General features: G+C 41.3%; 1 protein-coding gene across 8 annotated transcripts in view; it reads right to left on the bottom strand.

The window, feature by feature from the left end:
• Positions 1 to 26,555, bottom strand: part of PTPRG (protein tyrosine phosphatase receptor type G) — a 717,838-nt gene extending 691,283 nt beyond the window's left edge. For all 8 annotated transcript variants that reach the window (XM_020804984.3, XM_020804986.3, XM_020804985.3 and 5 more), the window contains exon 1: positions 25,969 to 26,555. In XM_020804984.3, coding sequence (XP_020660643.3) covers positions 25,969 to 26,053 — 85 coding nt within the window. In that variant the 5' untranslated portion in view covers positions 26,054 to 26,555. The remainder of the gene's footprint in view (positions 1 to 25,968) is intronic.
• Positions 26,556 to 26,971: the final 416 nt, after the last annotated feature.

Here is a 26,971-nt window from a genome sequence, read left to right as displayed (position 1 = left end):
CCACCTGATTTCTGGCTTCCCTCTCCTGCTCTAGGGGGTGATCTCTCTATTGTAACAGAGAAAATATTTAAAACTTGGCCTCTTCAGTGTGGTTCATGCATTATCCCAAAGAAAATCAGGGTTAAGGAAGAACAAAGGATTATGTGCCATCCATTAGATAAGTGTCCCCCAGCTCTGCAAATGAGACCACAAAAACCACTAGTTTCAATTCTTTGGGATCCAAGGGAGGGGGACGTTATAATTTTGCAAGCTGTCTTTTATTCATCCAATAAAAATTCATCCAGCTGCTGAATTTTGAAATCACAACACTATTGCAGAGGTGGCCTGAGAGGAACAAAGAAGGGATGTGCAATTTTTCATTTTGCAGAAAGACAGCTGAGGGAAACAAGAGTGCAAAAACAGGGACACATTGTCATGATCTGCTTTACCATCAAAGGCATGGGAGTTGACTGAAAAGGGCCCGACTTTTGTTTCTACTACTTATTTCTCCTCCAACATGTCACTAAATAGACCCGAGGGAAATACGGACTGATTCATCAATGTTTCTAGCTAGACAGAGAGCTGGCTAATGGGTTTATTGATTCTTTGCTTTGCTATACATTACAGGGTATGCTAGATCAAGTGGTCCATACTGTAAAAAGAATTGAAGCTTGTAGCAAAACAGCACAATTCATTTCTAACTTATCAGAAGGACAAGACAATTTTCTACAGCAAGAGCCAAGAACCTATTTTTCGGTGCACAAAGTGGTAAGTTTCAAACACCAAGCTTGAAGTTTCAGATTCTCTCAGCCTGACCAACCCCAGGCCCCACTTTCCAGGCTGTTCTACATGCTGCATTTGGAATGAAGAGTTGGTGCTTTTTAATATGGCGGATCATTTCCAAGCAGTTATCAAATTCTGCATGAGTTCCCACCGACAAGACAAATTTAAAAACAAAATATTAACGCTATAGGATTGATTTAGCAAGTGAATTTGACACCAACAGAGGCACCTTTTTTTAAAGGTGAGAACATCACAGTTCAAAGGATGTGTAATTGGCCTTTGGAAAACAATGTACCTCAAGTAAAAAAATAGTGTCTCAAGATATGGGGGAAAGAACTCATACCTCCTCTGACAAACCATTCACAATTCCTTAAGAAGAGTGACATTCCATTTCAAAAAGTAGGTTATCAGAGGCAATTCACATCAAACATGGAACTGCCTGAACCTCAGGCTGTCTTCAAGAGAGAAGGGGAGAAGTCTCTTGATCAGGACCACATCATTATTTCTTAAGTTTTGCATCAACAACAGTAAAAAGCAGTCTTCAGTTGATACTTATGGGAAACAGGCATCTTTTTTTTCCATTTCCAGCTAGGGTTGTCATGGATTGCCATTTCATGTAACTGTTCCCAAAACGGTACCAAACCAAAGCAGCTCAACTTGGCATATATCTGATACTGTTTTTCAATCAATACAGTCACTTATTCTACCTAACTCCTTCACCAATAATGGAAATAAAGTAAATGTGACACAAAGGTAAACTGCAGCAACAACAAAGGAAGAAAATAAAGTTTACTCCAGCACAAAACAAGAGGCTCACTGTGAATCACACAACCCAAGGGGTATTGCTCCATGTGGTCCATAAATACAACACAGCACCAGTACAAGCTTTTTCTGTCAGTAAGCCATTCTTTAGTCTCGAGAGACTGGTAACTGTAGCGTTCAGCCCTGGCCTCACCTGTCCGTCACAGCTGAGCAGTGGAAAAGGAGCCAATGAGGGAACGGAAGGTGGTGCTAAAGGGGGAGGTGCTGGGATATAACGGTGAGTTTTGAGAGATCTGGGAGTCTGTGAGAGAGTGAGCCAGAAAGTCAATGAGAGTAGGGTTCTGTGTGTCAGTGAGTTCAGTGAGTGAGAGAAATTGATTGGCAACTTGTGATTTACCTATTATATATTATTGATCAAATAAACAAGTTTAAGTTTCAAAGCAACACATGTCTCAGTAAATAATTGGTACTGAATTGGTATTGGTGGCAGCAACTAAAGAAGAAGAGTGAGCACCTCCTGAAGGCCTGAGATAATAGAGGTTTCAGTGCGCTCACAACAGTAACGTGCTCTGAATAGAGGTCTTAGAACAGAGTTTAGTGTGGCTGAGAATTTGAGAGTGACAATCCCTTCCACACTGAAGACAAATAGAATCTGTCTCCTGTCCAGCTCCCTGGTTTTGCTGCTTTCGGGACTGCCTATTTTGCCTCGGCCTGCTGGACAAGGGTCTCTTCAAAATGGGAGAGGCCATGATGCACCAACTGCCTCCAGGCTGAACGTTCAGATGTCAAGGTTTCCCATCTGTTGAGCTCCATTCCTAAGGCCTTCAGATCCCGCTTGAAGATATCCTTGCATCACAGCTGTAGTCTCCCTCCGGGGTACTTTCCCTTCACTAATTCTCCATACAGGAGAAGTTTTGGATTCTGACCGTCAGCCATTCCCACGACGTGCGTATGTCAACTTAGAAGGACTGGTAAGCCACTTCTTAATATTCTGTACCAACTCTGGCGATAGTTACCATAAACTGGAAGCTACCTGATGATTCATATTACTATTTTTAAATGACTACAAGGAAGTCAAGGAACAGAATTAACAGCAGATTTGATGGGTGGGGTGGTGGTTAATATGCCCATTTCCAAATATAACCCCCCATCCACCTCTTCTGTCCATACAGTTTTTTATGCAGTCAACTTGCTATTTTCCGACTCAAACTGTGTGAGCAGCGCCTGACTGTCCCACTCCCTCAGACAAAGCACTCAGTTGCCTTGTTTCCCCAATAGACAGAACCAACAGATTTTTCATACAGCTACATTATACAGAGGTCACCATGACCTGATTTATTTGAAAATCCATTTAAACTACAGGCAGCTTCATTATACCTTGCAGTTACATGCTCACCTTTCTTTGACAGTAAGAGCATATACAGGTTACTGAAGTATATGAGCTGGTTTTATCAAAAGGTGTCAAGTTGAAAACTAAGTACCTGGAAGCAGCAGCTCCTATATAGTTGTGTACTGCACAAATCTAGGGAAGGATGTCTGGCCCCTTGGGAAAAAATGGGTGGAGCACTGTTCTTTTGCCATCAGGCTTCAGACCGACTTGCAGCATGCATATTATATCAGTTTCATACTTCAGGTACCATCAGATGTGGGAAGAGTCCTGGAACTCCCTGCAGAGAAAACCTACAACTCCAGCACAGAAATCCCAAACTTCTGTAGTACGGAGCCTTGACACTCGTCTAGTGGTGGCAACATCCCTTTGACCATGGTCGGTGTCTCCTGAAAGGTGTACAGAAATACATTCCAGTTTCTCTTCAGAATGAACTTGCATGGGCGAGTGCAAGACAGCACCGCTGTGGGGTTAATATAAAGAAGACAGAAGGAAAACAGGTTCATGTTGGGCATTGACTTTTGCAGAATCTAGTGAAAGGGCAGGGTCATTAAGAACTAAGTTCCTTCAGAGATCATTATTCCTCGAAGGCAACTTTCAGAAGCCAACATACATAATTTATTCCTTTACCAAAATTAAAAAAAAAATATTATAAAATAGATTTCAAAATGTTTACATAAATTTCTCATTCCTGGGATTCAGTTCCTCTTTTTCCATTTCCAAAATGACAATGTATATTTTGATGTTTTTTTAAAAAAAAAATCATTCGGGGGGGGGGGGAAGACACCACAAGGTTAAAATCAACAGTTGAATTCCCTGCTATTTGAACCAGAGAAGATCTGCAGATTATTAAGAAAATGAAATACGAAGCACTTTTTAAAACAAACACCAAAACAAATTAAAGAATAAAATGTGCTAACACAAAACAAAAACAAATTAAGAAATAAGAAAAATCCAATACAAATTAAACCAGTAGATCAAAACCAATCTTATCTTCAGCAGTTCGAAGATTTCTTGAATTTAAAAAAAGAGGTTACTTACCTGTAACCATAGTTCTTTGAGTGGTCCTCTGTGAATGCACACATATGGGTATTGTCTGCGCCTGCGCTGACTCTCTCGGAAGATTCTAGAATCTTCCGAGAGAGTCAGCACAGGCGCAGACGATACCCATATGTGTGCATTCACAGAGGCCACGAAAAAGAAAGAAAGGTTATTGACTTTCAAATGATACAGAAAGGCTTGCCCAAACAAGATTCTGCTAGGCAAGACATCTGTTTAGATAAGAGGAGGACAAGGGAAGACGAGCCCTGCTGGATCAGACCAAGGGCCCATCTAGTCCAGCTTCTTGTATCTCACAGTGGCCCCACCAGATACGTACCTCTGGGAGCACATGAGACAACTAGGCACTTGTCTCCTGATATCCTTCCCCTGCATCTCGCATTTGGAGGTACCTTCCTTTTAAACCTGGAGATTATACATCACCACCATGGCTTGTAATCTGCGATGGAGTTTTCCTCCAGGAATCTGTCCAATCCCCTTTCAAAGGCATCTAGGCCAGATGCCATCACCACATCCTGTGGCAAGGAGTTCCACAGACTAACACACTAGGTAAAGATATATTTTCTTTTATCTGTTCTCACTCTCCCAACACTCAGTTTGAGTGGATGTCCCCCAGTTCTGGTAATGTGTGAGAGGGAAAATAGCTCCCCTTTATCCACTTTATCCATGCCCTGCATCATCTTATATGTGGGACAGTTTCTCCTCCCCATCATTATCAGTATCTGTGAAGCATCCCCATGAAGTCAGATAACACTGCAGGCTTATTGCTCAAGTTATTGTGTGCCATTCACCACTAATTCCACCCTGTTTTTTTTTTTTTTTTAAAAAAAAAACCTGAATGATATCCAACATTAAGGAAGTGGGCTGTGCAGATAAATGTGATGTCCCTTCCCGACACCCTTCCAAGACTTTGTGGCTCTGAGGGAGGAGCAGGAATGCTTCCTGGCAGCAAGATTTGTTCCACAGATAGATAACAAAACCTGGATACAACCCACAGATTTAAGCTTCAGTTGCAAAACCCAGTACAGTATATCTTAGCAATAACAGAAAATGGGAATATATATATTAAAAAATCCCTAAGAGCAAAAAGGATGATGAGACTGAATCAGTGGGAAAGTTGGCATTCATCAACTATATTCAGTTTCACGTTTGCTTCATATATTTCAGTTCTCACATTAGGATGCTGCAACAGTCACTTCTCTAGATTCATTTAGGCTCCAATTTACAAATACGTAGATGCAGGAGAAACAATTAAATGTTAAGTGCCATCAGCATGTTCACCCCAAATGGTACCACCATTACACACGCACAGGCGTATACAAGCATGCGCATGAGCACACACAGAGGAACTGAAGGACACAGACGATTGAGTTACAAATTGAAATTCCATTTCATTACCATTACTCTTAGGCTTTGGGCTGCGGAAGGTAATAACAGAAGGCATTATAATCTCCTTCTAGACAACACAACATGGGAAGTGAGAATCTGATAAATTCTTTGCATCTCTTTTCACACCAGAAGACTACAGAGCCTATACCCTTTAGCTGAACTAATATTATCTGGAAAAGAGACTGACACACTGAGGCCAGCGGTGGTGACATATGAATCATCCGGCCCAGAGGCTATCCATCTGGGAGTTCTTGGAGAACTGAAATGTGAAACTGCTAATCCCCTAATACAAACATGCAATAGTCCCTAAGATCAGCCTCCACACTAAAGGAATGGAAACTGGCCAATGCAAGGCCAACATCTGAAAAAAAAAAAAGATACAGGGTGTTGTCAGAAAATTACTGATCAGCTAGAATGCTTTCTGCTATGGATAAAATAGAAGAAAGTATCATTTGAAAACAAATTCTCAAGTATATAAAGGTTTTTGCTGAAGAAAATTCTAGAGAATAAAATGCCTATCTGCAGGATTAATGAATGATTACAGCCTTTAAACACACTATAGCCAAAAACCTATTGGTTTAAGCCTATTGGTATAAATCTGAGCGTTTTGACAAAATAAACCCCAAACAGGTGTATACGATTGTTCCAGCTGCCTATCACATGGTCAGACACACCCAGGCTACATACTATAGATGGCCAGGAAATGGCAAAAATTGCCTGTACATTTCCTTTACTCACACAGTATTTTGTGAAAGGCGAAATTCTATATGTCTGAAGAAGTAATCCACAAAAAAGATACACTGAAACAAATCTACAGTCTGTAAACTGCTACAATGTTTTTGCTTGCTTTATCCTCCCTTGTTGTTTCTGTGTATCTCAAAACAACACAGCTGACTCTCTGAAATTGGTAGAAAATCTTGTTGCCCGGCACAGTAAATTGCACTAGAGTAAGCCCTCTAAATCAATGAGAATATAGTGAGCCAATTCCTCCATAAATTCCATTGATTCAAAGGGCCAACTCTAACTGTGACTTACTTTAGCATACAGTACTAAGTCACAGTTTGAGTATATACCCATTTGAATCAATGGAACTCATGGAGGACTGGACTCAGTAAATCTTCCACTGGTTCAATGAGACTACTCTAGTGTAATTTATTATGCTAAGTAATCGCCTTTTGCCACTGCTTACTTAAATCTTCCCCCCAAAAAGTTTGAGAAGCCTATTCAAGATTCCTGAGCACACCTAGCAATAATGAGAAAACAGAGCTACTCTGATGCACCAGAAACAAGCTAAATAACCGGAAGGTAATAAAAATAAACAGCCAGTTCTCACAAAGAAAAGGCATGAACAGCTGTGCTCTCCCAGGAACTGTACTACGACCTATACCTCTAAATTTGTTCAGAAACGGCTAGGAGTCCATTAAGGATGAGGAGTGTTATGGCTGCATCTGTTATATTTGTGGGGCCATTTACCTTATAAAAAAAGGAAATCAACAAGAGACTTGATGAAGACATCTAAAATTGTATAGGGCAAGAAACAAGGATGACTCCAGGGTCACCCAATGAATCTGAATAATGGGATATTTAGTCCACTTAGAACAAAACACTTTTTTTCACAATATGCATAGCTAGACTACAGTATATAGCTTGCTAGTCAGGAAGCAGCAATGGCCATTTCTTGAATGGTCTAAAAAAGGAGAAAAAAGAAAATGGAGAAAAAAGATTAATGGTTACTACTTATGTTCAATATCAAAGTCAACATATCTCTCTGAATACCCTCTACCAGAAGACACAAGTGGAAGCATGGTAGTCCACTCATGTCCCACTTAACTTCCTACCTTGCTAACCTCAGTGCACACATGTCTCAAGTCATTGTCTTGATTCCTGAGATGATGGATGTGGAACCTTAGACCTTGGACCAAATAGGGCTCTCCTCAGCTTCCCTTGGGGCTGTCCAGATAGCCATGCCTCTTTCTTTATGGCCACCATCATACAATGCTTTCTTGGATCATGGTACAGATTTCTCTCCATTCTGAAATGATGAAATGCCTCTCCTGAAGTTAATGGCAGTGAAGTTTAGGTCACACTTTTCAACATGGTGCCACCCAGATGTGCTGGGACTACAGCTTTCATCATCAGCAGTGGGGAATCAATCACTCTTGCCTCTCAGGAACATGTTTGCTTCCTGAAGTAATGGGGGAGGGAGCCAACATCCTAAAAGGAAAGGGTTTTTTTTTACTTGAAGAGTACATTTTTTATGCAGACATTCTTCATGCTTTACTATTACACCAGAGAAAAGCAATATATTTGATTTTACACAACCTGAGACAGGTCTCTTTAAAAAAAAAAAAAAAAAGGAAAAGAAAAAGAAAAACAGCTGGATACTTGCTTTCCTCTGGGTAAACAGACATCCTTTCAAAAAAATGTTACGAAAAAATAAAAATAAAAAGGCACACTGAACAAAAAGCCCAACTATATAAACAACTGTCAACCAGGAAACATGAGGTGTCAAGCAGACACAGCATGTCCTCACATCAGAAGCAACCTTGCAAACCGACAAGGAACTACTCAAAAACAACGCTCTTTGTGACACAATACAGAACAGTGTATACTATGACACATGTATACACATGTACAAATGTGTGTGTGTGTGTACACACACATTTTACACACACATTCTCTGTCAAGATCAAACCAGTGATTTAAAAAAAAAGAGTAACATAATCTAAAACAGCCTTTTCCAACCTGGTGTTCTCAGGATATTGTTAGATTATAATACCCAGGATTCATGCCCACTAGCCACAGTAATAGGATCTGATATGAGGCACCACGGTGAGGAAGACTGAGGAAGTCTTATATTAATTTCTGCTCTCCAAAACATGTTACGGCTTATTTTCGGGGGATGCTTTATTTTTCCCCCCAACAATCTACATTTATTCCAATATAGTCATGCCATCTTCTTTCGGTTGCTGCACAATGGTGGAGGGTAGAGTATCACTCAATTGGTGCTTAATTTTGGGGTACGGCTTATATTACGAGCATCCTGAAAAACCATACTAGGGCTTATTTTCAGGTTATGTCTTATTTTCAGGGAAACTTGGTATTGGCTGCGGGCCTAGCTACCCTCTACTTAAACACCAACCATCTTGGCAATATCTGTATTCTTCTTCTTGCATTAGCTCCACTTCTCATGGACAGAACGAAAAGCTATTAAATTAACATCATACAGATGTGAACCTTGCTCATTTGTTTGCATTCTTCAAAAACAGAACACAAATTTACAATTAGGAACTTGGACCAGAATAAAGTCAAGTTTCCAAAAGCAAAAAAGTTAAAATTGCAGCCCAATTTTACATACAGTTAATTAAAAGAAAGTCCCACTGAGCTCAGTGGGGCTTTATGCCCATGTAGGTATGATTATGCTTCTAAACAAGGGCATTTCAAAGGCAAAGCTAGGAACAATCACTTTTGCAGATTTGATACTTCTGAAATAAAGACCAACTTAAGATAAACAGATTTTTTTCAGTTAGAAAACCTAATGTGAGGAAGGAGCTGTTATGTATATAACCCAAAATGATACCTTTCCCTCCCTATCAAACAACATGCATCCCCCAAAAAACCCAAAAGATCTTAGCATCACACATTCTGTATCCAAGATTTCACAAAGATAGCAGTGAATTTATTCATAGTAAACAAAAGAGAAACACTTCTATTGTGCATGGAAACCATTTAAATACAAATCGCAGCTTCTAAAAAACGCTGTCACTGTGCCCGTATACTTAACGCTTGCTTAAATGGTTTAAGAATCTGAAAAGGTGTTGCACTCTAATACAAACAGACACACACAAGCTATATAATCTGATGCAAGACCCGTGGGCATAGAAGGAAAAATAAACAACTAATTTTAGAATCCCGAATACTCTGTTAGCTATTCTCACCAATTAAAATATGATGCAATACCTATCAACAGGTAGGTTCGGCTGCATTAGGAATACTAAAAAAATGACATTTTTTGCTTTTTAGTACATGTGTATGAGTACACGCGCGCACGCACACACTTGTCACCATACAAAGGGAACTAGCCTACTGTAGGACAGTGTGAACCTTACCAAAAACTGAAGACAACAGGTCTTCTTTGCTTTACTCTGCACTTTTCTGGCAAATTTGAAAGGGGAGTCCAAGGAGCCTTTCATGTATCTTAACAACTATTTATATCCCACTTCCCTGAAAATGAGTTTTCTCCCAAAAACAATACAAGTAACAGAAAACAGAAGACTATCCAGATGCAATAATAATAAAACAGAAACCAGGGTGCCAATCCACACTCCTCTGTGCACACACAGTAATAAGGCTTAAGGAAAGGGAGCCATCTCTCTCTCTCCAGTGGCAGAGAAAAGAACCCGGGCATGATCAAGCAGGCCATGCACCTGTTCAGAGTAGATAAAAACCAATGATTATTTTTTTAAAAAATAATTTGATTTAAATCACAATTTGAATTTTAAATTTTTAAAAAAAGTTTAAATAGTCAAAAAATCATTTTTTTAAGATTTACTGGACTTGTGAGTTAATTTGATTTAAACCATATCCACTCTGATTTGTTGTTGTGCCACTTCTGCTTTATGGCAACCATAACGGGGGCTTATGGAATGGTTAATCATTGCCATCCCACAGTGAGTTTCCACAGCCAAGCAAAGATTTCAAATGAAATCTCCAGATTCCTAACCCAACACTCTACCCTCTACGTCACACACTGGCTCATATTTGCATGAGTACAAGTCTGCCCCAGTCTTAAACCCATTTTCAAAAGGCCACTCTTGGAACACCAGTTCTAACAGGCATACAAAGCAGTGACTAAGAGAACCTCTCAATGCCACAGTTGTGCAAAAGTCTGCCAAGACTTCACTGTCTGGCACAGGACAGCAGAATAGTCACGTTTAAACAAATGAATGAATCACCAGAAAGCTTCAGGGGGGCTCCCTTGGTGACCAAAACTGTACAGAGGGTTCGCAAGACAAACTATTACAGATATAGTATAGGAGCTTCAACGTGGTTGCTTCCCATGTGATCACAGTGACATCTGGAAGCCTAGAGCCACATGGGTGCGACCAATTACATGGGGAATTCCAACTGCAGGCTGGATTTGTGTTACTCCAGGCTACCAGACAACTGTTGTAAATCAGCTAGTCAATGCAAACAAGTAGCTCTTGTGAAACAACAAGATCTGAGGGAAACCATAGTCTCTGCCATGGTTTTAACATCAAGAAGTAAAAGGGACATCCTCTGAAGTCAGGTTGGAGAGAATAAGAAAAGGGAGACCCTAACTGCAGCTATTTTTGCATTAAGTTTAATTTCACCATTATTTACATTATGGCACTAAATGGGCTAAGTTATACACCCAAAATACTGTAACTTAGATAAACAAACAATGTTCAGTCGGGAACATGACTCTGCTCTCCATCACGACCAAAACCAAAGGGGCTGGACGCAGCCACACACCTTATAGGGAACCTTACAATGAACCTTTGGCTTTATCATTCCTGTCATAACTGTACAGTGAGTGGTAAAATTGAAGAACAAGCACTTTAAAAGTGCATAGATTACACTTACCCCCAAACAGCCAAGCCCTTCTTGAAGCACCTGTAATTATACCTGTACCTGAGAGAGGGGGGGTCTGCAGGTCTAAACACCACCTCACGTATTTCTTGGTGGGTGTCTCAAACCAAAAGATCAGCCTTCCAGGGTCACAAGGAGCAGACGTCCATGGGAAATAAGCAAGAGGTTCTTTCAAATAAATACCGTATGTTCCATTCATAATCTTTCCAAACCATTCATGTACTGAGTAGTTGTTCCCCTTGAAAAATCAATAGTTATTTAACCAAGAAAAAAAATTAAAGTTTCCTATCGAAGAAAGCAAAGTCTCTTCTTGCAAGATTAAGGCTGCAGAATAGCCAAGGGCAATAATCCAGAAGTTAACTAAATGCTATTATATGTGGCCACACTACAGATGCATTTTTAATTAGAGGCAAGAGGAATTGTATCAGCATCCTTTCCTCTCCAAAAGTGCAAAGGGAGGAAGGATTCGTACAAATGTCTATTTTTGCCTGCGAGAAAGGATGAGACGGCCAGTTGATTCTGGTCTCCAAGAGGAAAGCTGTCAGAAGAAGGGCTTTTAAAAGTATTCTATCGAGAAGACAGACATGTTCTTCATGAGAAACAGGGAAATGAAAACAAGACCAAGAAAAAAAGCACCCACAGCTGCTACATGACTACAGAATATCCACTATTTCTCAGTTAAATACTGCTGTAGTTCATCTTTGCTCTAGGTCCCCTTCAGTTAATATCTGCAAGGACAGAAAAAGAAATTTCTCAAAGCTGCTTGCCAATCTAAATATGAAAGTCTCCAAAATACAAAATCCCTTTCACGTAGATCATTTGCATTATGAATTCAAAGCCTACAGAAAAAGGAGAAATTGCCAAGAAGCAAGAAGAATACACATTTTCCTCACTCTATTATGCTTACCTCACATAAACAGAAAATAAAACCGAAGTACCCCTCTCACACACAGACACAATTAAGATGTCAGGGTTGATGGCAAGTACATGTTACAGCCAACATCCTAATTCTATGAAATGATTCATCACTCAAATTATCTGACGCTGAAGAATCCAGATAATAGAATTATGAAGCAAGCAGAGTAGTGCTGTATACTCCAGTTGCAGTATACAGTATTATGTGCAAAGTATAAGACAATACCAAACTCAAGACAACTGATTTATTTTAAAGCTAGCTCTTTCAAATCGCCACAAGGTCATGCATTCATTACAACTGTCATACAGCTCTATGGATTTTACAGTTAATTGGTTACCAACATGGTGACTCTTTTCTCCTGTTTCATAGGCGGCTTTCCACCATTTATAGAGTCACATGATATATCTGAGGTCCTAATATAATATGAAATAAGCTTACTGGAGAGATGTCTCCAAATCCTCCCAGTTTTATCACAGAACTTAGCAGACTGCTTGCCTCAGATGGATTTATTCACATCCCTGTCTTTTTACTACTCAATCACCTGAGTTTTAACCTGGTCAACTACTCAATCAGACAGATGTACTGCAGCGGGAATCCTACCGCTTATGTGCAACTCAGTGTGTGATGGGAAATGCCTGAATACTTAGCTTTCAGTGGCAAACTGCCTCAACTTGAGGCAACACGCTGCCAAAAGTTATGCCAATGACATCACATCAGTGTAAATGTGCACAAGAATTCTCACCTTTATTTAATTAACGGCATGAACATTATGTTCAGATATGAGTAATAAAAACTAAGCCCATCTGAAGACTGGGAATCAAACAAACACAAATTCAACCTATTTCCTTTGTGCAAAAGCTTTCTACCTAGGGTCCTTCCAGACAGCTAAAAAAATAAACCAAACCAACCAGTTACAAAGTGGCCATTTGAAGGCAGCACCAGTCACAAAATGGCCACAGACGAGATGGTGTTTGGCGTTATCATCTAGCAATCACATAGAGGCTGAAATCTTATTGCTTTGCCAGCAATTAACAAACCACTGCTGGAATTCTCAGATGAGTGTGTCCACCAGTTTGGTGCACAATACCACCAAATACCAACAGTGAGTAGCTAGGAATAACTGAATGTTACGCATTTTACCTTATGCATGCATAATAAAGCAACAGGATTTCAGCTGTAATTTTATACTGATATGCAACCTTCTTCAGAAATTACAGTATTTAATTTTTAGTTGCAGCAATGCCCTTGCAGTAGACCTAATTCAACTTTCCTAAAATAAGTATACACACTGGTTCTGGCAAGACTATTTTCTATGTCTCCCCCAACTCTACACATCTTCCAAAACCATCAATCTTTTGTCATTTTTTCTGCCCTTCTCCTTCCACCAGATAGTTAGTTTATGATCTGGAAAAGCTGCTTGCCTTTCATCCTCAAGTTGTAATCTTTCCCTCCTACTGGAGGTACTGAGTAGATTGCAGCACAGTGGCATAACTCCAGGTAGGTTGAGACTATCAGTGACTCCAATGCTGTCATCTGAAAAATGCTGATTTTTACGCTACTTGCACGGGGCATCATTTCAAAGCAACCACTTCCAGGTGCATGCCAGAAGTAGGAAAGAAACCTTCTAGTTTCAGGGATAGCAATACAATTTGACAAATGAATGTTTCCATAAGTGTGTTTATTTAATTGCTTTTTGTGTGTTTTTAATCATAGTTATTTTAAATTGCTTGATACTGTTGCTATCCATTTGGAGGGTGGCAACAATATGAGTGGAAAGGATAGATACAACTTAAGTGAATGAAATCGACTATATATTAAAAATAGTTTTTAGAAATCTGCCCAATTTGCTGGCAGCTTCTTTCTTAAATCAGAAGTTGCTCTTTTCAAACTAGTAATCTCACAAATGAATTAAATCATGCAGCTCCTTATGTTAATTTCAGTAGTGCTGCAATATGCATTTGAAATATATCAGTTGACAAGATGATAATATGGAAGTATCTTGCCATATTACTCTCAGTTTTTTTGGATTATATTCAGTTTGGTGGTGCTGTTTTGACACCAAATCATTAATTAAGCAGGCAAAACAAATCTTAACACAAATCATAATACATTTGGTCTCATATATGAAGAGGAAGGAAGAGACGAAAATAAACAAACAAGGAGGGCCAGATGGGAAGGCAGAGTAGAAAGTCTGAAGAACTGGGATGGTCTCACCAGCAAAGAAAACATCATTATCTCAGGTGGCCTTGATCCTACTGAGATTAATTGCACACATCATTATAACTGCAAGAGAAACGAATTGTTGTGTGTTATCTCTTCTGAGTATTTTCTGATGCCTTGGTCTTAAATAGGTGATCGAGAGCCATTAGTTTCACAGAAGATCTGCTTCTGATGAAGATTAACACTGCTAAAATCAGTTTGCTGAGAAGAGATCAATGCAGCTGTCTGCATATCTGAACTGTTGTTGGGACTGCAGATAAAGTTATGGGAGCCACCCACGAGATGCATCTGTGTTTTAAAATATCTCACCACAGCACTGAAATAAGCTGAAAAATGCAGGCATAGACATAAATCAAAGAAAAAGTCATATTGTTCTAGCTATATCACTTCCTGGTTCCCAATAAAAAACAGTTTTTCGGTATTCCACAAATAGATAGTTGCCCATTGAACTCAACAGAAAAGTAGAGAATTTAAGGGAACATAGCAGAAACTGTAAATACACTTTTCTCCAGCTCAACCAAACACGTCCATGAGAAACCATAGAAGAGAAAAGGGCTCCTTTTCAAACTTAGCTCAATGTGTGAAGCATTTACAAGCATAACTCTACTAATGCCAATTCAAAAACAAATTCCATTTATTGCCCTTATATTGAAGGGACTATGGCTAAGAAAGATTAACTTATGGCAACCCCAAAAAAATGGCTAGGAGAGAATATGCAACAGTAGTGGGTGATGTGTTGGGGGAAAAGTTGCTCTTTAAATGCTCTCAAATCACTAAGAAAATAGGCAAATGTTAAATCTCAGTTGTCAGACAAAATTTTGCCTAAAAAAAAAAGAGGCGGCGGGAGGGGGGAAGCGCAGGAAGTTCCATTACTAGATCAGTGTTGCCAAACAGTTTGTCTGATAATGTATTTTTAATACTTTTTGTGTTAATCTATGCACAAATGATTATTACGAGTGTCCACAAAGAGCAATCCACAGTTGTGCATTCTTGGGAGGAAAAATTCAAGCTACCATTATGAAACCTTGCTTTCAAGGATTATGGGACTACATTATTAATATCTTATATGCTGTTAATGGTCCTTAGATAGGCCTTGAAGAGACAACATGAGAAGGCAGGTCTTTGGAATACATTACATATTGCTTATTTTTACACGTCATCAAGTAACTTATAGGAAGCATAGGAATTAGGGACTGACAAAAGATCTTACTGTTAACAGCTCTACTCAGATCTTGTAAAATAAAGGCAGTGGCTTCCTCTGTCAAGTCACTAACTCTAACTTTACATCTTCTTCTTTTCCTTTTCCTTTCCATTTTTCTTAGCATTATTGTCTTTTCCACTGAGTCATGCCTTTTCACAGCAGGCCCCATCTTCCCATGATATTTCCAAAGTACAATACTCTTGGTTTACCCATTTTAGCTTCCAGTGAGAATTCGCACTTGACTGGATCTAGAACACCCTTTGCTTATCTTAATGGGAGTCCACAGAATTCATAAAGCTGTACTTCAAGATCACATTATGAATAAGTCAGTTTTGTTTCTGTCAGCTCTCTACATTGTTCAGCTTTCCTATTTGCATACTCTACTTGGGAATACTTTAGCATGGATGGTCTGAGTCTCCAGTGACACATCCTTATACTTGAAGATTTTTTTCTAGTTCTTCCATAGCTGCAGCATGTCATTCATCTTCTGATTTCTTGGCAGCAGTTTTCATTTTGATTGATAACTGAAACAAGGTGTAGAAAATCCAGGTACAAAAAAATTCAGTCTCTTCATTGTCAACATCAAAGTTATGAAATCCATAGTCATTATTTTTATCTTCTTAACATACAAATCTCATACTATTTAATATATAGCAACAGAAGCAAGCAAAAAAAAAGTCAAGTCTTACAGTTTAAAAGCTGCACATAATTAAGCTTTGGCAAAAAAAAAAGAAAGAAAGAAAAAACTAGCAGGAATACATAATCATAAAGAATCACAGCTTGGTGCAAACACAGCGGCAATTAATAATATATTTCTCAGTAATAAAGTGAAAACTATAGTAACTTAAAAGCAAACAAAAATTACGTTCTCTCATAATTCTTCTCATTATAGGCTTCAGCATATTAGACAGAAAAAATTATTACTACACCCTTAGGCTCAGAAAAGTCTGCATGCCAAAATTAAACAAAACAAAACAAAAAACACAAAATAATTGTACATCAGATCACAAGAGATGGTATCTAATGCTAAATCCAGAATATCTTGAAAATTTGTTATTTTCACTTATACTTGCAGACACAGGCATGTATACATACAGCGACATGTGCCAAATGAAAATTACAGGATAGAAAGTGGAAGACAGAGTCACAGGTAACAGATGCCTGTAGGAAATGTCCACAGTCCATGCTAAGAAATGAGGGCCAATTTACACATTTAATAACTATGTGTCATCAAGTCGATTCCAACTTCCAATGAACATTCTAGAGTTTTCTAGGCCATGGAACACTTGGAACTAGCTTTGGGACCACACAGGTTGCAAGGCACATAACCCATCAGCCATACATACTACAGATGGCTGCAGGTTACTCCTGTCTTGGAAAGCATAGTGGAGATCTGAACTCTACATACTCCTCAGAGCCAGGTTTAGGTTTGCAACAGAGAACACAGCCAAAAGGGAGCTGCAAATAATCACACTTCCTCAGCTTGGGTACATGTACAATGCACATCACCCCAGACACTTGTATTCTGATTACAGGGTTTTCTACTTGACTTCGAATGTTAAGAACTCGGCCCTTTTAAAAAAAGTCTGTATACTGTGATGGTCAACGTCAAAAAAACTAAGATCATGGCCACTGCCACATCACCTCCTGGCAAATAGAAGTGGAAGATATGGAGGCAGTGACCGATTTTACTTTCTTGGGCTCCATAATCACTGCAGATGGTGACAGTGGCCACGAAATAAAAAGACCCCTGCTTCTTGGGAGGAAAGCGGTGACAAACCTAGACAGTGTCTTAAAAAGCAGAGACATCACCTTGCGAACAAAGGTCCACATAGTCAAAGCTATGGTGTTTCCAGTAGCGATGTATGGAAGTGAGAGCTGGACCATAAAGAAGGCTGACCTCCGAAGAATTTATGCTTTTGAATTGTGGTGCTGAGGAGACTCTTTAGAGTCCCTTGGATTGCGAAGAGAACAAACATATCAACCCTGAATGCTCACTGGAAGGACAGATCCTGAACCTGAGGCTCCAATACTTTGGCCATCTCATGAGAAGAGAAGAATCCCTGGAAAAGATCCTGATGTTGGGAAAATGTGAGGGCAAGAGGAGAAGGTTGGACAATGTCATCGAAGCTACCAACATGAATTTGACCCAACTCCGGGAGGCAGTAGAAGACAGGAGGGCCTGGCATGCTCTAGTCCATGGGGTCATGAAGCATCAGACACGACTTAATGAGTAAACAACAACAAATACTGTGATGGATGAGAGGCTGAGCTACAAAATAAGGAACTGCCTCTACTAGGCAAGAAAATGGATAAAAACACTCTTTAAAAACAACTTGAAAATGATTTTAGAAATATTAAAAGCTGTCACAGAAACAACACACCTTATGAAAGAATACAGTACTAGGTGCCTGGTAGAAATTCAGCTGGGATGTAGCCAGACTGACATCCCTTGGGTATGGTTACATAGCCAAGGGCCTTCTGTAACCAAACTCCCTCACAACAGTTATTCCCAACTACAGTAGACTCAGTGAATTTATTGTATCCATATATATGCACCGACTTACTATGCAGCAATTGATTCAATCATCTTCCTAAGCTGAGACTTCCAACTGGATTCAAATCAAGGTGCTGTTATGCAGAAGCTCCATTTTTATATTATTCACAAACCTAGCCTCTTGAGGTAAGGGAACACATAGCAAGGTTTCTGCTGATGAACTTTGATTCAAGACAGGATTTTGCATAAGGATGTGGTACTTCAAGTCTTGGCTCTAGACCAGTGGTCTCCAACCTTGGGCCTCCAGATGTTCTTGGACTTCAACTCCCAGAAATCCTGGCTAGCAGAGGTGGTGGTGAAGGCTTCTGGGAGTCGCAGTCCAGGAGCATCTGGAGGCCCAAGGTTGGGGACCACTGCTCTAGACCATTCAGGGCTTTTCAAGTCCAAATCAGCATTCTTTTCCTCACAGTGGCAAAAGAAACCCACAATGACAATAACCCTTTCCTGCTCTGTTACTTCAACAAAAGTGGTCAAAGGTGACAACATCATAACTAGTTTACATCAGCAGCTTTATTCTTCATGAATATATCCAGTCCTCATTTAGAAGCATCACAACAGTATTTATAAAGGGATCACCAATAATGCTGTTGTTTTGCAAATATGTGAATATTAACCCAACTGCTCTAACTAGCACTTTTAAGTACAGCCAGAGAGCACTTAAAATCAGAGCTTACGTGATCTTTAAAAGCCATCAACAGGCTAAGTGGGATTCTGATCATAACATGTGGCGTCTTCAAGTGTTTCTCACAACCAAATGCAAAGAACAAGACTCATGTGATTTTAAGAAGCCGGAGCCATGATTAAAATGCACAATGGATTTATTTATTAAAAAGCCAAAGCTCTGATTAAAAATGCACAATGGACTATAAAAGTCCCAAATCCTACTGACAGAACCTCAGCTCTTCAAACATCTGAAGATTTGCAAGCATTTCTGAAGTTTAACAGGCAATACATAATAAGCTCATGGATGCTAATTCCTCTCTTCCCAAGGGACTTCACACCTTATTCAGTATTTCATTAGTTCCAGCCTATATATCACATTGAGAACATCAAGAGCCACAGTAGAGAATGATGACCATTCAAGAGGAGGACTATGCTAGATTACTTACACAAACGGGGACTTAAAAAGTTTCCTTTTCCCCAACGATCTAGGGAGCTTATTGCACTTTCTAAAAAGGCACCCAAGAACACAAAAGGAGAGGAAAGCGTTAAATGAGAAGCTCCCCAGAGAACTGACACTACAAATACTCAGATACTAAGCAAATATACATTTCCTTTTTGCAAACAGATCTATAAATGTATGCCATAGTTTTTTTTAAAAAAACGCTGTACAACTAGCATTCTATTGCTCATTTATTTTCCTTTTTTTTTTAATGTGCCAAAAATCTTTTTCCTCCTTTCCTCAAAACATCATAGGTGTGTTTGTTAAGATGCCCAGCTTGAAGGTTTCAAAAGTTACCTCCTGGCATCATTAACTGCAAATCCAGCTTCTCTAAACTTGCTGGTCTATATCAAAATTCCCCGCTCAGCTTTTTCCTCTGAAGCCTGCTAGCCAGCTCATCTGCCACTGCCTAGGAAAAAAGAAGGGAGACATTTGACATTCTTAATCTACAAGGACTTCATTAGACACTTCCAAAAAATATGAAGTATGAGTGTGGGGAGGGAAGACATTCAGAAGCAAAGCAGTCATTAAAATGGAAGACGAGGTGGAATCACCATAAAACTACAGGACTAAGTCTTAGAGGGCCCTCTCCTGTGCATTCCACACTTTCTACAACACAAGAGGATGAAATGCATCAATGTAAACAACCTTACTGCTGAAAAACTAAAATAAGCACACTTTTCAGGCACATTCACCAAAAAGATGAAAACATCTAGCAGGAAATTACAAAAACACTAAAATGGACCATCTGCGAAGCTACAAGAAAATGCACTTGCTGTTATACATGGCCTACACCAATTTCTTGCGTGATTCACTACCAAGATTTACTGTGTTACATCTCAGTAAAAATACAAGAGGATTTTGATCATGATATAAAACAGCACATTCTAAATGGATTGCAGATCTATAAATGCATATTAAAGTAAGGCGTTTGGAGTTCCACTCCCCACTGTGCTTGCCTGGAAAACCATGGATGCCAGCTTAGAAAACCACTACAAGAAGGAACTGGTAAACCACTTGTGAATGCTTTATGCCATGGAAACCCTGACAAGAATGGCCACTGTCAGCACACAGTTACCGAGTACATGGTGCTTGGCCAAAAATGAGACAGTAGTTTAGGACTAAAACAGGTGCATTTAAGCCTAGTGTCAAGGGACTGAAGTGCAAGGATTACTGTTGTAGCACATAGGAGCAACATTATGAGAGGGCAATTAGAATTTTTGTAAAGGAAGCACATTGTTCTGTTTTTACATATGTGAAGTGAGGGCCAAATTAAGTGAGGGGTTATTAACTCTTAATGGATGTTTAGTGCACTGCTCTTAGATTCCCCCCCCCGACATTGGGGAGGGGGGCAGGGACAGGCACACGCAACCATGTACCATGCTGTGTCGTCCCTAACAATTTGCAAGACTGAAGGTTTTCCTGTTCCACTGGAATGCTGTGACCTACTAAGTGCAGTGAATAAAGAATGCAGTGCATGTGTTGGGGGAGAAGCTTGCCATCTTTAGCCACTTATTGGTAAATGCTATTGTTCCTTGTTTTCTCGAAATGTCTCCTATGTCCGCATCTGTTCAAGGACAAAGAACTATTGTGCTGCACTCCAAAGTATGGACAGACTTGCTTCCAAGGATGCTTAACACATATTTGACTGATATTACTTGTACGCATGTGAGTTATTTAAATGGGGATAAAGGTCAAGGATGTTTTTTCCACACCTACTAACAAAGGTACAAAACATAATTAAACTTTTTTTAAAAAAACCAGGACAGTGTATCTCCAGCATAATCACAATAAACAGGTCTAACTGAAAGCAAGTCCCTCCAAGCTTCCGAGTATGTGCATACAACATTGCAACCTTAAGCTAAAAATCCATAAGGTTGTATCCCAACTAAACTGTTCACCAGTGGAATGGAAACTGCTGGTGAAAACAGATTTCCTGTCTAATCCTTTGCACTATCCAAAGGCGCTGGTTGTGAAGTCCTGCTGCATGGGCAGGGGTCTACTCATACACATATTTATCCAGGAATGGATAACACAGAAGTCTATAGGACTTATTTCAGAGCAGACCTACATACACTTGCAGAATAAGAGGCACCCAACGGCGAAAAGTTCATATAACAGCCACACTTAGCTTTTCAGGTTGAGGAGAAGGAAAAAAGAAAGAAAGAAGCACTTACTAAAGATTCTGTCTAAGATCAACTAGAGTTGCAGTCCTCAACCTCTGTACTCCAGATGCTTAGGACTTCAAAAAAATGCAAAGCAAAAATATACTATTTATATACTGCCCTGTAACACTTAAAACACTCTCTGGGTAGTTTACAATTTCATTTATGCAAGCTACACATCCCTCCCCAAAGCTGGATACCCAATTTGCCAACCTCGGATGGATGGAAGGCTGAGCTATCTGGGCTATCCAGCCAGCTATCTGGGATTGAACCCGTGTCGTGAGCAAAGTTCTCCCTGCAGTACTGCAGTTTAACCACTGTGCCACAAAACTTCAGTACCTATAGTTCTCAGCCAGCCTAGCCAAGGATCAGGAGCTGGACCAAAACACCTAGAGAACCACTGGCCTAAAACCTATTATTACAACATTTTAGCAACCAGTTAATTATACATTTATTTACAAGCCTGCTATAACAACCCCACACAAAGAGCTCAAGGATTCCTGCAGTCTCACACATGCATCTCCCATACACGTCCACATCATATCTACATTTTCAAGTGATGCTTTAATGCACTTTACCGTGTATTTCTATAGGGACAGTCTGAACCATTTCCTTGGTGAGTGAATGCAAGAATTTTCCAACCCATGTACAATATCTGTTTGGTAATATAATCAATACTCATACCACTAGAAGCTGAGAGGTTTTAAAGGCCAGAGCAAAGGATCCACAAGAATCCAAACATGAGACTATGTACTGCTACATACAGTGGTGCCTCGCTTGACAAGGATAATTCGTTCCGTTGAAATCTTGTTAAGCGAAATCCTCGTCAAGCGAAACGAAAAAGCCAATTGAAATGCACTAAAAACTGGTTCAATGCGTTCCAATGGGCTAAATCCCTCAGTGTCCAGCAAAGATCCTCCATAGGGGCAGCCATTTTCGGTGCCTGTAAAGCAAGGGATCCGTCCTAAATCACAGCAGGGAGCCATTTTGCACAGCAGGCAAATGCGATCGCAAAAACTTCATTGTCAAGGGGTTTCGTCGTTTAACGAGGTAATCGTTAACCGAGGCACCACTGTATTTCAGATCTCATATGGACTTGGCTATGCATAAAAATAATCACTCTCACTGCGTAATTTGGGCTGAACTTCTCAGTACACTGTGAGATATCTGCTTCCCTGATGCATAGTCACTATTAACTATGTGTTGACAACGGTTCTCTACCAGCTGCTACATTTGACCCTTGTCACCATGCTATCATTCTATTCTAGTTCCTCTGCAAAATTATCCCTTGAGTGCTTCTGCCTATAGTGCTGTTCTCACACCAGGTCTGAACACAGACTGCTTCAGAAGTCCACAAACTGTGACCTGCCTTGGCATCCCACCCAAATTAAAGATCTTCATGATGCTGTGCTTCCATCCATGAAGATCTGTAATGCAAGAAGCATTACCCAGATCTGAATCCACTGATATAGATTAAGAACTCTTACAATAGTGTCGTATTAAACCCACATCAGTGCTTGTTTCCTTGAAGTGCTCCGACAGGCTGCCTTCTAGATGTAATTACTGTACAATATATATCAGAATCAAAAAGAGAGGCTTCACCTTGCAAGGATGAAATCGAGAAGAAATCAATACAAAGAAGATAAATGTTTCTTTCTCAAGAACTGCAGAATTTCAAACATAAAGTAGTTTCTCCCCCTTTCTCTCTTTCTCTTTGAAAAATCTTTTTTATCTGAAGGTGCTGTTTGAAAACTCTGAATAATGCTTGGATTATTTGTGCAGATATCTAGTTTTGATCCTGTCATGTGCACGGCTTTGTATGTTTACCTGGAAACAAATTGCACTAAGTAAAACTGGAGTAACTCTCTGGTGCTTACATAGGATTCCAGCTTTTATTTTTCCAAATCTTTTCTCTTCCCCCCCACGCCCACCAAACTTTTATTTCAGCCTATAAAATGAGCCTAGAATTTTAAAAATGTCATCAAAAAGGTCAATGTCACAAAACTTTCTGCTATTAATCATAGCTATAAAGCAGGTCTAATAAAAATTATTAAAAGCCTAATAAAACAAATCACAGTACGGAGAGGAAGTGGCATATGAAGTTAGAAACAAGAAATATGTCAGTGAGGATAGGAGTAGAAAGGCATGGTAATTTTTTTAAAAAGTTTCCCAAATGTAGCAGGAATGTTACATTTTTAAAAGACAAGGATACAGGCACAATCCTGAAATGCACACAGTTAGGAGCAATTTAATAAGGCTTAATTCACTGTAAAGACATATATGATAGTTTACGAATCCAGTGCACATCTACGCAGTCCCAGTGAGTTAAGCGAGTTTTACTTCTAGGTAATTTGCAACACTATTATATGCAAACTTGTATTTGATTAGACCCCACATGACTCAATATAGCTTATCCCTGAGCAGATATTTACAGAACTGCACTGTTAAATTTACTTCGTATGTTTTCAATAACTTAAGCACATACATAAATGTGTACACACACACACAAACACCATGGGTAGAAATGACATGCCACAGGAAATAAATATATAAATCCAGTGTCTTCTTCCCCCTCCACCTTCAAAAGCAAGAAGGCAAAATCAACGCTGGAAATGAATTATATTCAAGAGGTATATGCTCATAAACATCATGTGCATTGCTAACAACACACGGGCAATACACTTGTCTTTCCAGCTGTGGCGAACAATCTGGTGCTGAAATTAAAAATGAAGACCAAAGCACCCTAGAAGGCCACAGGTTTTATAAAACAAACAGGTTAATGCCATTTTTAAGATCTGCTCTTTATCAGGAGATCTCGGGCATGTGTGTTGGGCGACTTTAGGGATATAGGTTGCAAACCACCCAGGAAAGACTAAAGCTCAGCAGTGCCTCTATTGGTCCATTTATGTTACTGTAAATAGAAGGGGGGCAGAGAAACAGAAACACACACACACACATACACACACCACTCCTCTTCTTCCAAGCTTTCCTGGCGTTTTTAACTTTTTGTCAGCCTTAGGCTATGCTTATAAAAGGGAATGAGTGGGCACATTCTGCAAAATATTGCCTTTAACCAAGTGGAGGGGGGGGGAAGCAGAGACAACACTCTCCCCCACCACCACTACCCCTGAGCACCACACACAGCATGAAGCAGGAGGCTTAAGCAAACGCCCAACAACCAAGCATCATTTCAGATATACTCGGTACTCCACAACTGCCAAGGAAGGAGAGGCCCAGGATAAGCCCAGCTGCCCCCATCCTGTAAGACTTCAGAATCCCAATTGCTCCTTCAACCCCAACAAAGAACTAACCTCCTCCCCAAAACCTAATCTGTGTCATTCCCATGCCATCAAGGTCAATACTGTGACACTACTAAGGTTTAATCTGACTAAAGGTGTGCAGAATCGCTGCAGGTAGAAAAGAAGTCAGGAGGTGAAATCAGGATGACACCCAGACAGGTCTGGTTCTTAATGCCAGAAGACAGCCAGCCGGAATGGGGAGAGTATTCTCATCCCACACCCTGTTGGCATGGCTGGAGTGCATTGCCTATACACAGAGTATCTGACATGGAGCAGGAAGGCAGGCTGGCTGGCGCGCTCGCACACGCACACATACACACAACTGGCATTTATACCCAGTGATATCCAGCTTCTGCCTGGGGAAGCAATGCACCAAATCTGAGATCACAGGCAGGCAAGGATAAAGCTGGAGAATGTGTATGTGTAGGGGGAAAGGGTATTCCTAACCTCTTATGTGCAAAATAATAATAATAATAATTTTAAAAACATTGCTTTGAGAGTTGCAGGGAGTGTAACTCTAATTTAAGGCGATCCTCTGCCAGTTCTCTCAATGTGGAAATCCACCCAGAGTGAACTGGGGTTTCTTCTCAGGCGGTGGGAGAGAGGGGGGGGGGAGGTCTCCATTTGGCTGCTTAAAGAGGAGCAGGAGAAAGATCAGACAGCAGCCCGAGTCATTAAAAAGGCGATCCATATACATGTAGGATGGGGAGAGCCAGAGAGCTAGCGGACACACACACACGGACACACGGACACACGGACACACGCACACACACACACACGGAGGGAGGAAAGGATGAGGGATCACGCCTGCTGCCCATGCAGCACAGCCGGAGAGATGCTTGACCCTCTCTCCCTCTCTCCGCTCCACCACCACATCCACGAACTGCCAGGGATGGGGCATGCAAAGGAGGCGAACCCCACGGGGGGGGGAGAAGAAGAAGAGGGGACGCCGAGATCGCTTAAGATGGCGTGAAACCGGCGAGCCGAAGTTGTGCAGAGCGGCGGCGGCGGGTGCGGGGGAGCGGGATTCGCGGCGCCGGCGGTCCCTGCTCCGCGCGCCGCCTCGTTTCCCCGGGAACTCCGTCCCCCCCTTCTCCCTGACTTCCTGATGAGGGAGCCCGAAAGCGCCCCCACCAAAAAAAAATTATTATAATGGGAAAAATGCTTCCAGGAGGCGGGAAAGCCTTCACGGACGCGCCAAGCCCGAGGAGAAGAACACACATTTTGGGGGGGGGGAAGAGACACGACACACACCCGCTCCCTCTTTTGACACACATACGAGGACCCTAAAGGCAGCCGAGGGTGTGTGTAAGGCGCACGTATAATCCCAACCCAGCTGGGGGGGGGAAGGGAAGGGGGAGAGAGAAAGACCCCCACGAGGTTCCTCAGACCTCTCCAGATTGCCCGCCCGCCCGCCCGATCGGGGGAAAAAAAACACCCTCAGATCCATCATCCCACAGGCAGCTGGCCACTCACCGGGGAAGCACACCACGTAATGGAGCACGGAGAGGGTGATCTTCAGGCAAAAGATCCAGCAACACGGTTGCAGTAGCCTCCGCATGTCCAAAGCCGAACATCGAAAAAAGCAGAGCGGGGGGGGGAGGCTTCGCTTGAAGGAGAGCTTTTAAAAATTAAGAGGGAGGATTCCACAGACACGAGAAATACACACAGAGACACACGAAAGAGAGAGAGAGAAAAAAGAAATAAAAAACTTGCTGGGCAAAGATGGATTCAAAACTTGCACGCCTCCCTGCCCCTTTAGCTGGAAACAAAGGGGAGGGGGAGAATTATTATTAATTTCTTGGAGGGGGTGGAAAGGAGGGAGTTGCAACGGGCGCCCCCGTTTCCCCGCGCACGGTTCTTTTTTTAAAAAAAAAATGTGAATAATTGGCGCTGGTTCCGCTGCTCCTTTCCGTCTTTCTCCCTCACACACACACACACACACTCTGCTCTTCTCTTCTCTCTCCCCGGAGTCGGCGGCCGGTTCTCGGCGGGTGTGTGTGTGTGCAGAAAGAGCCCAAGTCCCAGAGTTCAACCCGCCGCCGAGCCCAAGAAGCTTCCCCGCTCCAGGCCTCGGCAGCCAATGCCGGGCGGACTTTGGGAACCGGAGAGAGAGGGAGGGAGGCGAGCCGAGCCCAGCCGAGCCCGCGCCGCTCACAACTTCGCCGCGGCTCGCCCAAGCAGCGGCCGGAGCAGCCCAGGCGCCGGGAAGGCTCGGTGAGTCGAGAGCGCCTCAGCGGGAAGGCTCGGGCTCTCCCTCATGCGGGCGGGCAGCTCCTCGGAAGGCCGAAAGGGAAAAGGCGGCAGCAGCAGCAGCAGCAAGAGGAGGAGGAAGAGGAGGAGGAGCGGCGGCGGTGGCGGTGGCGGCAGCAACGAGGGAGTCCTCCCGGCGGCAGCCCCAGCGAGCGAGGGCTTTCGGCGGCGGCAGCAGCAGCAGCGACGAGTCAGGCTGCCCGAAGCAGGTTTCAGTCCATTCCGC

Source organism: Pogona vitticeps, chromosome 2 (genome assembly GCF_051106095.1).
Source record: "Pogona vitticeps strain Pit_001003342236 chromosome 2, PviZW2.1, whole genome shotgun sequence".
Lineage (NCBI taxonomy): Eukaryota > Metazoa > Chordata > Lepidosauria > Squamata > Agamidae > Pogona > Pogona vitticeps.
Note: the sequence above shows the minus strand (reverse complement) of the source record. Positions and strands in the feature narration are given on the sequence as shown.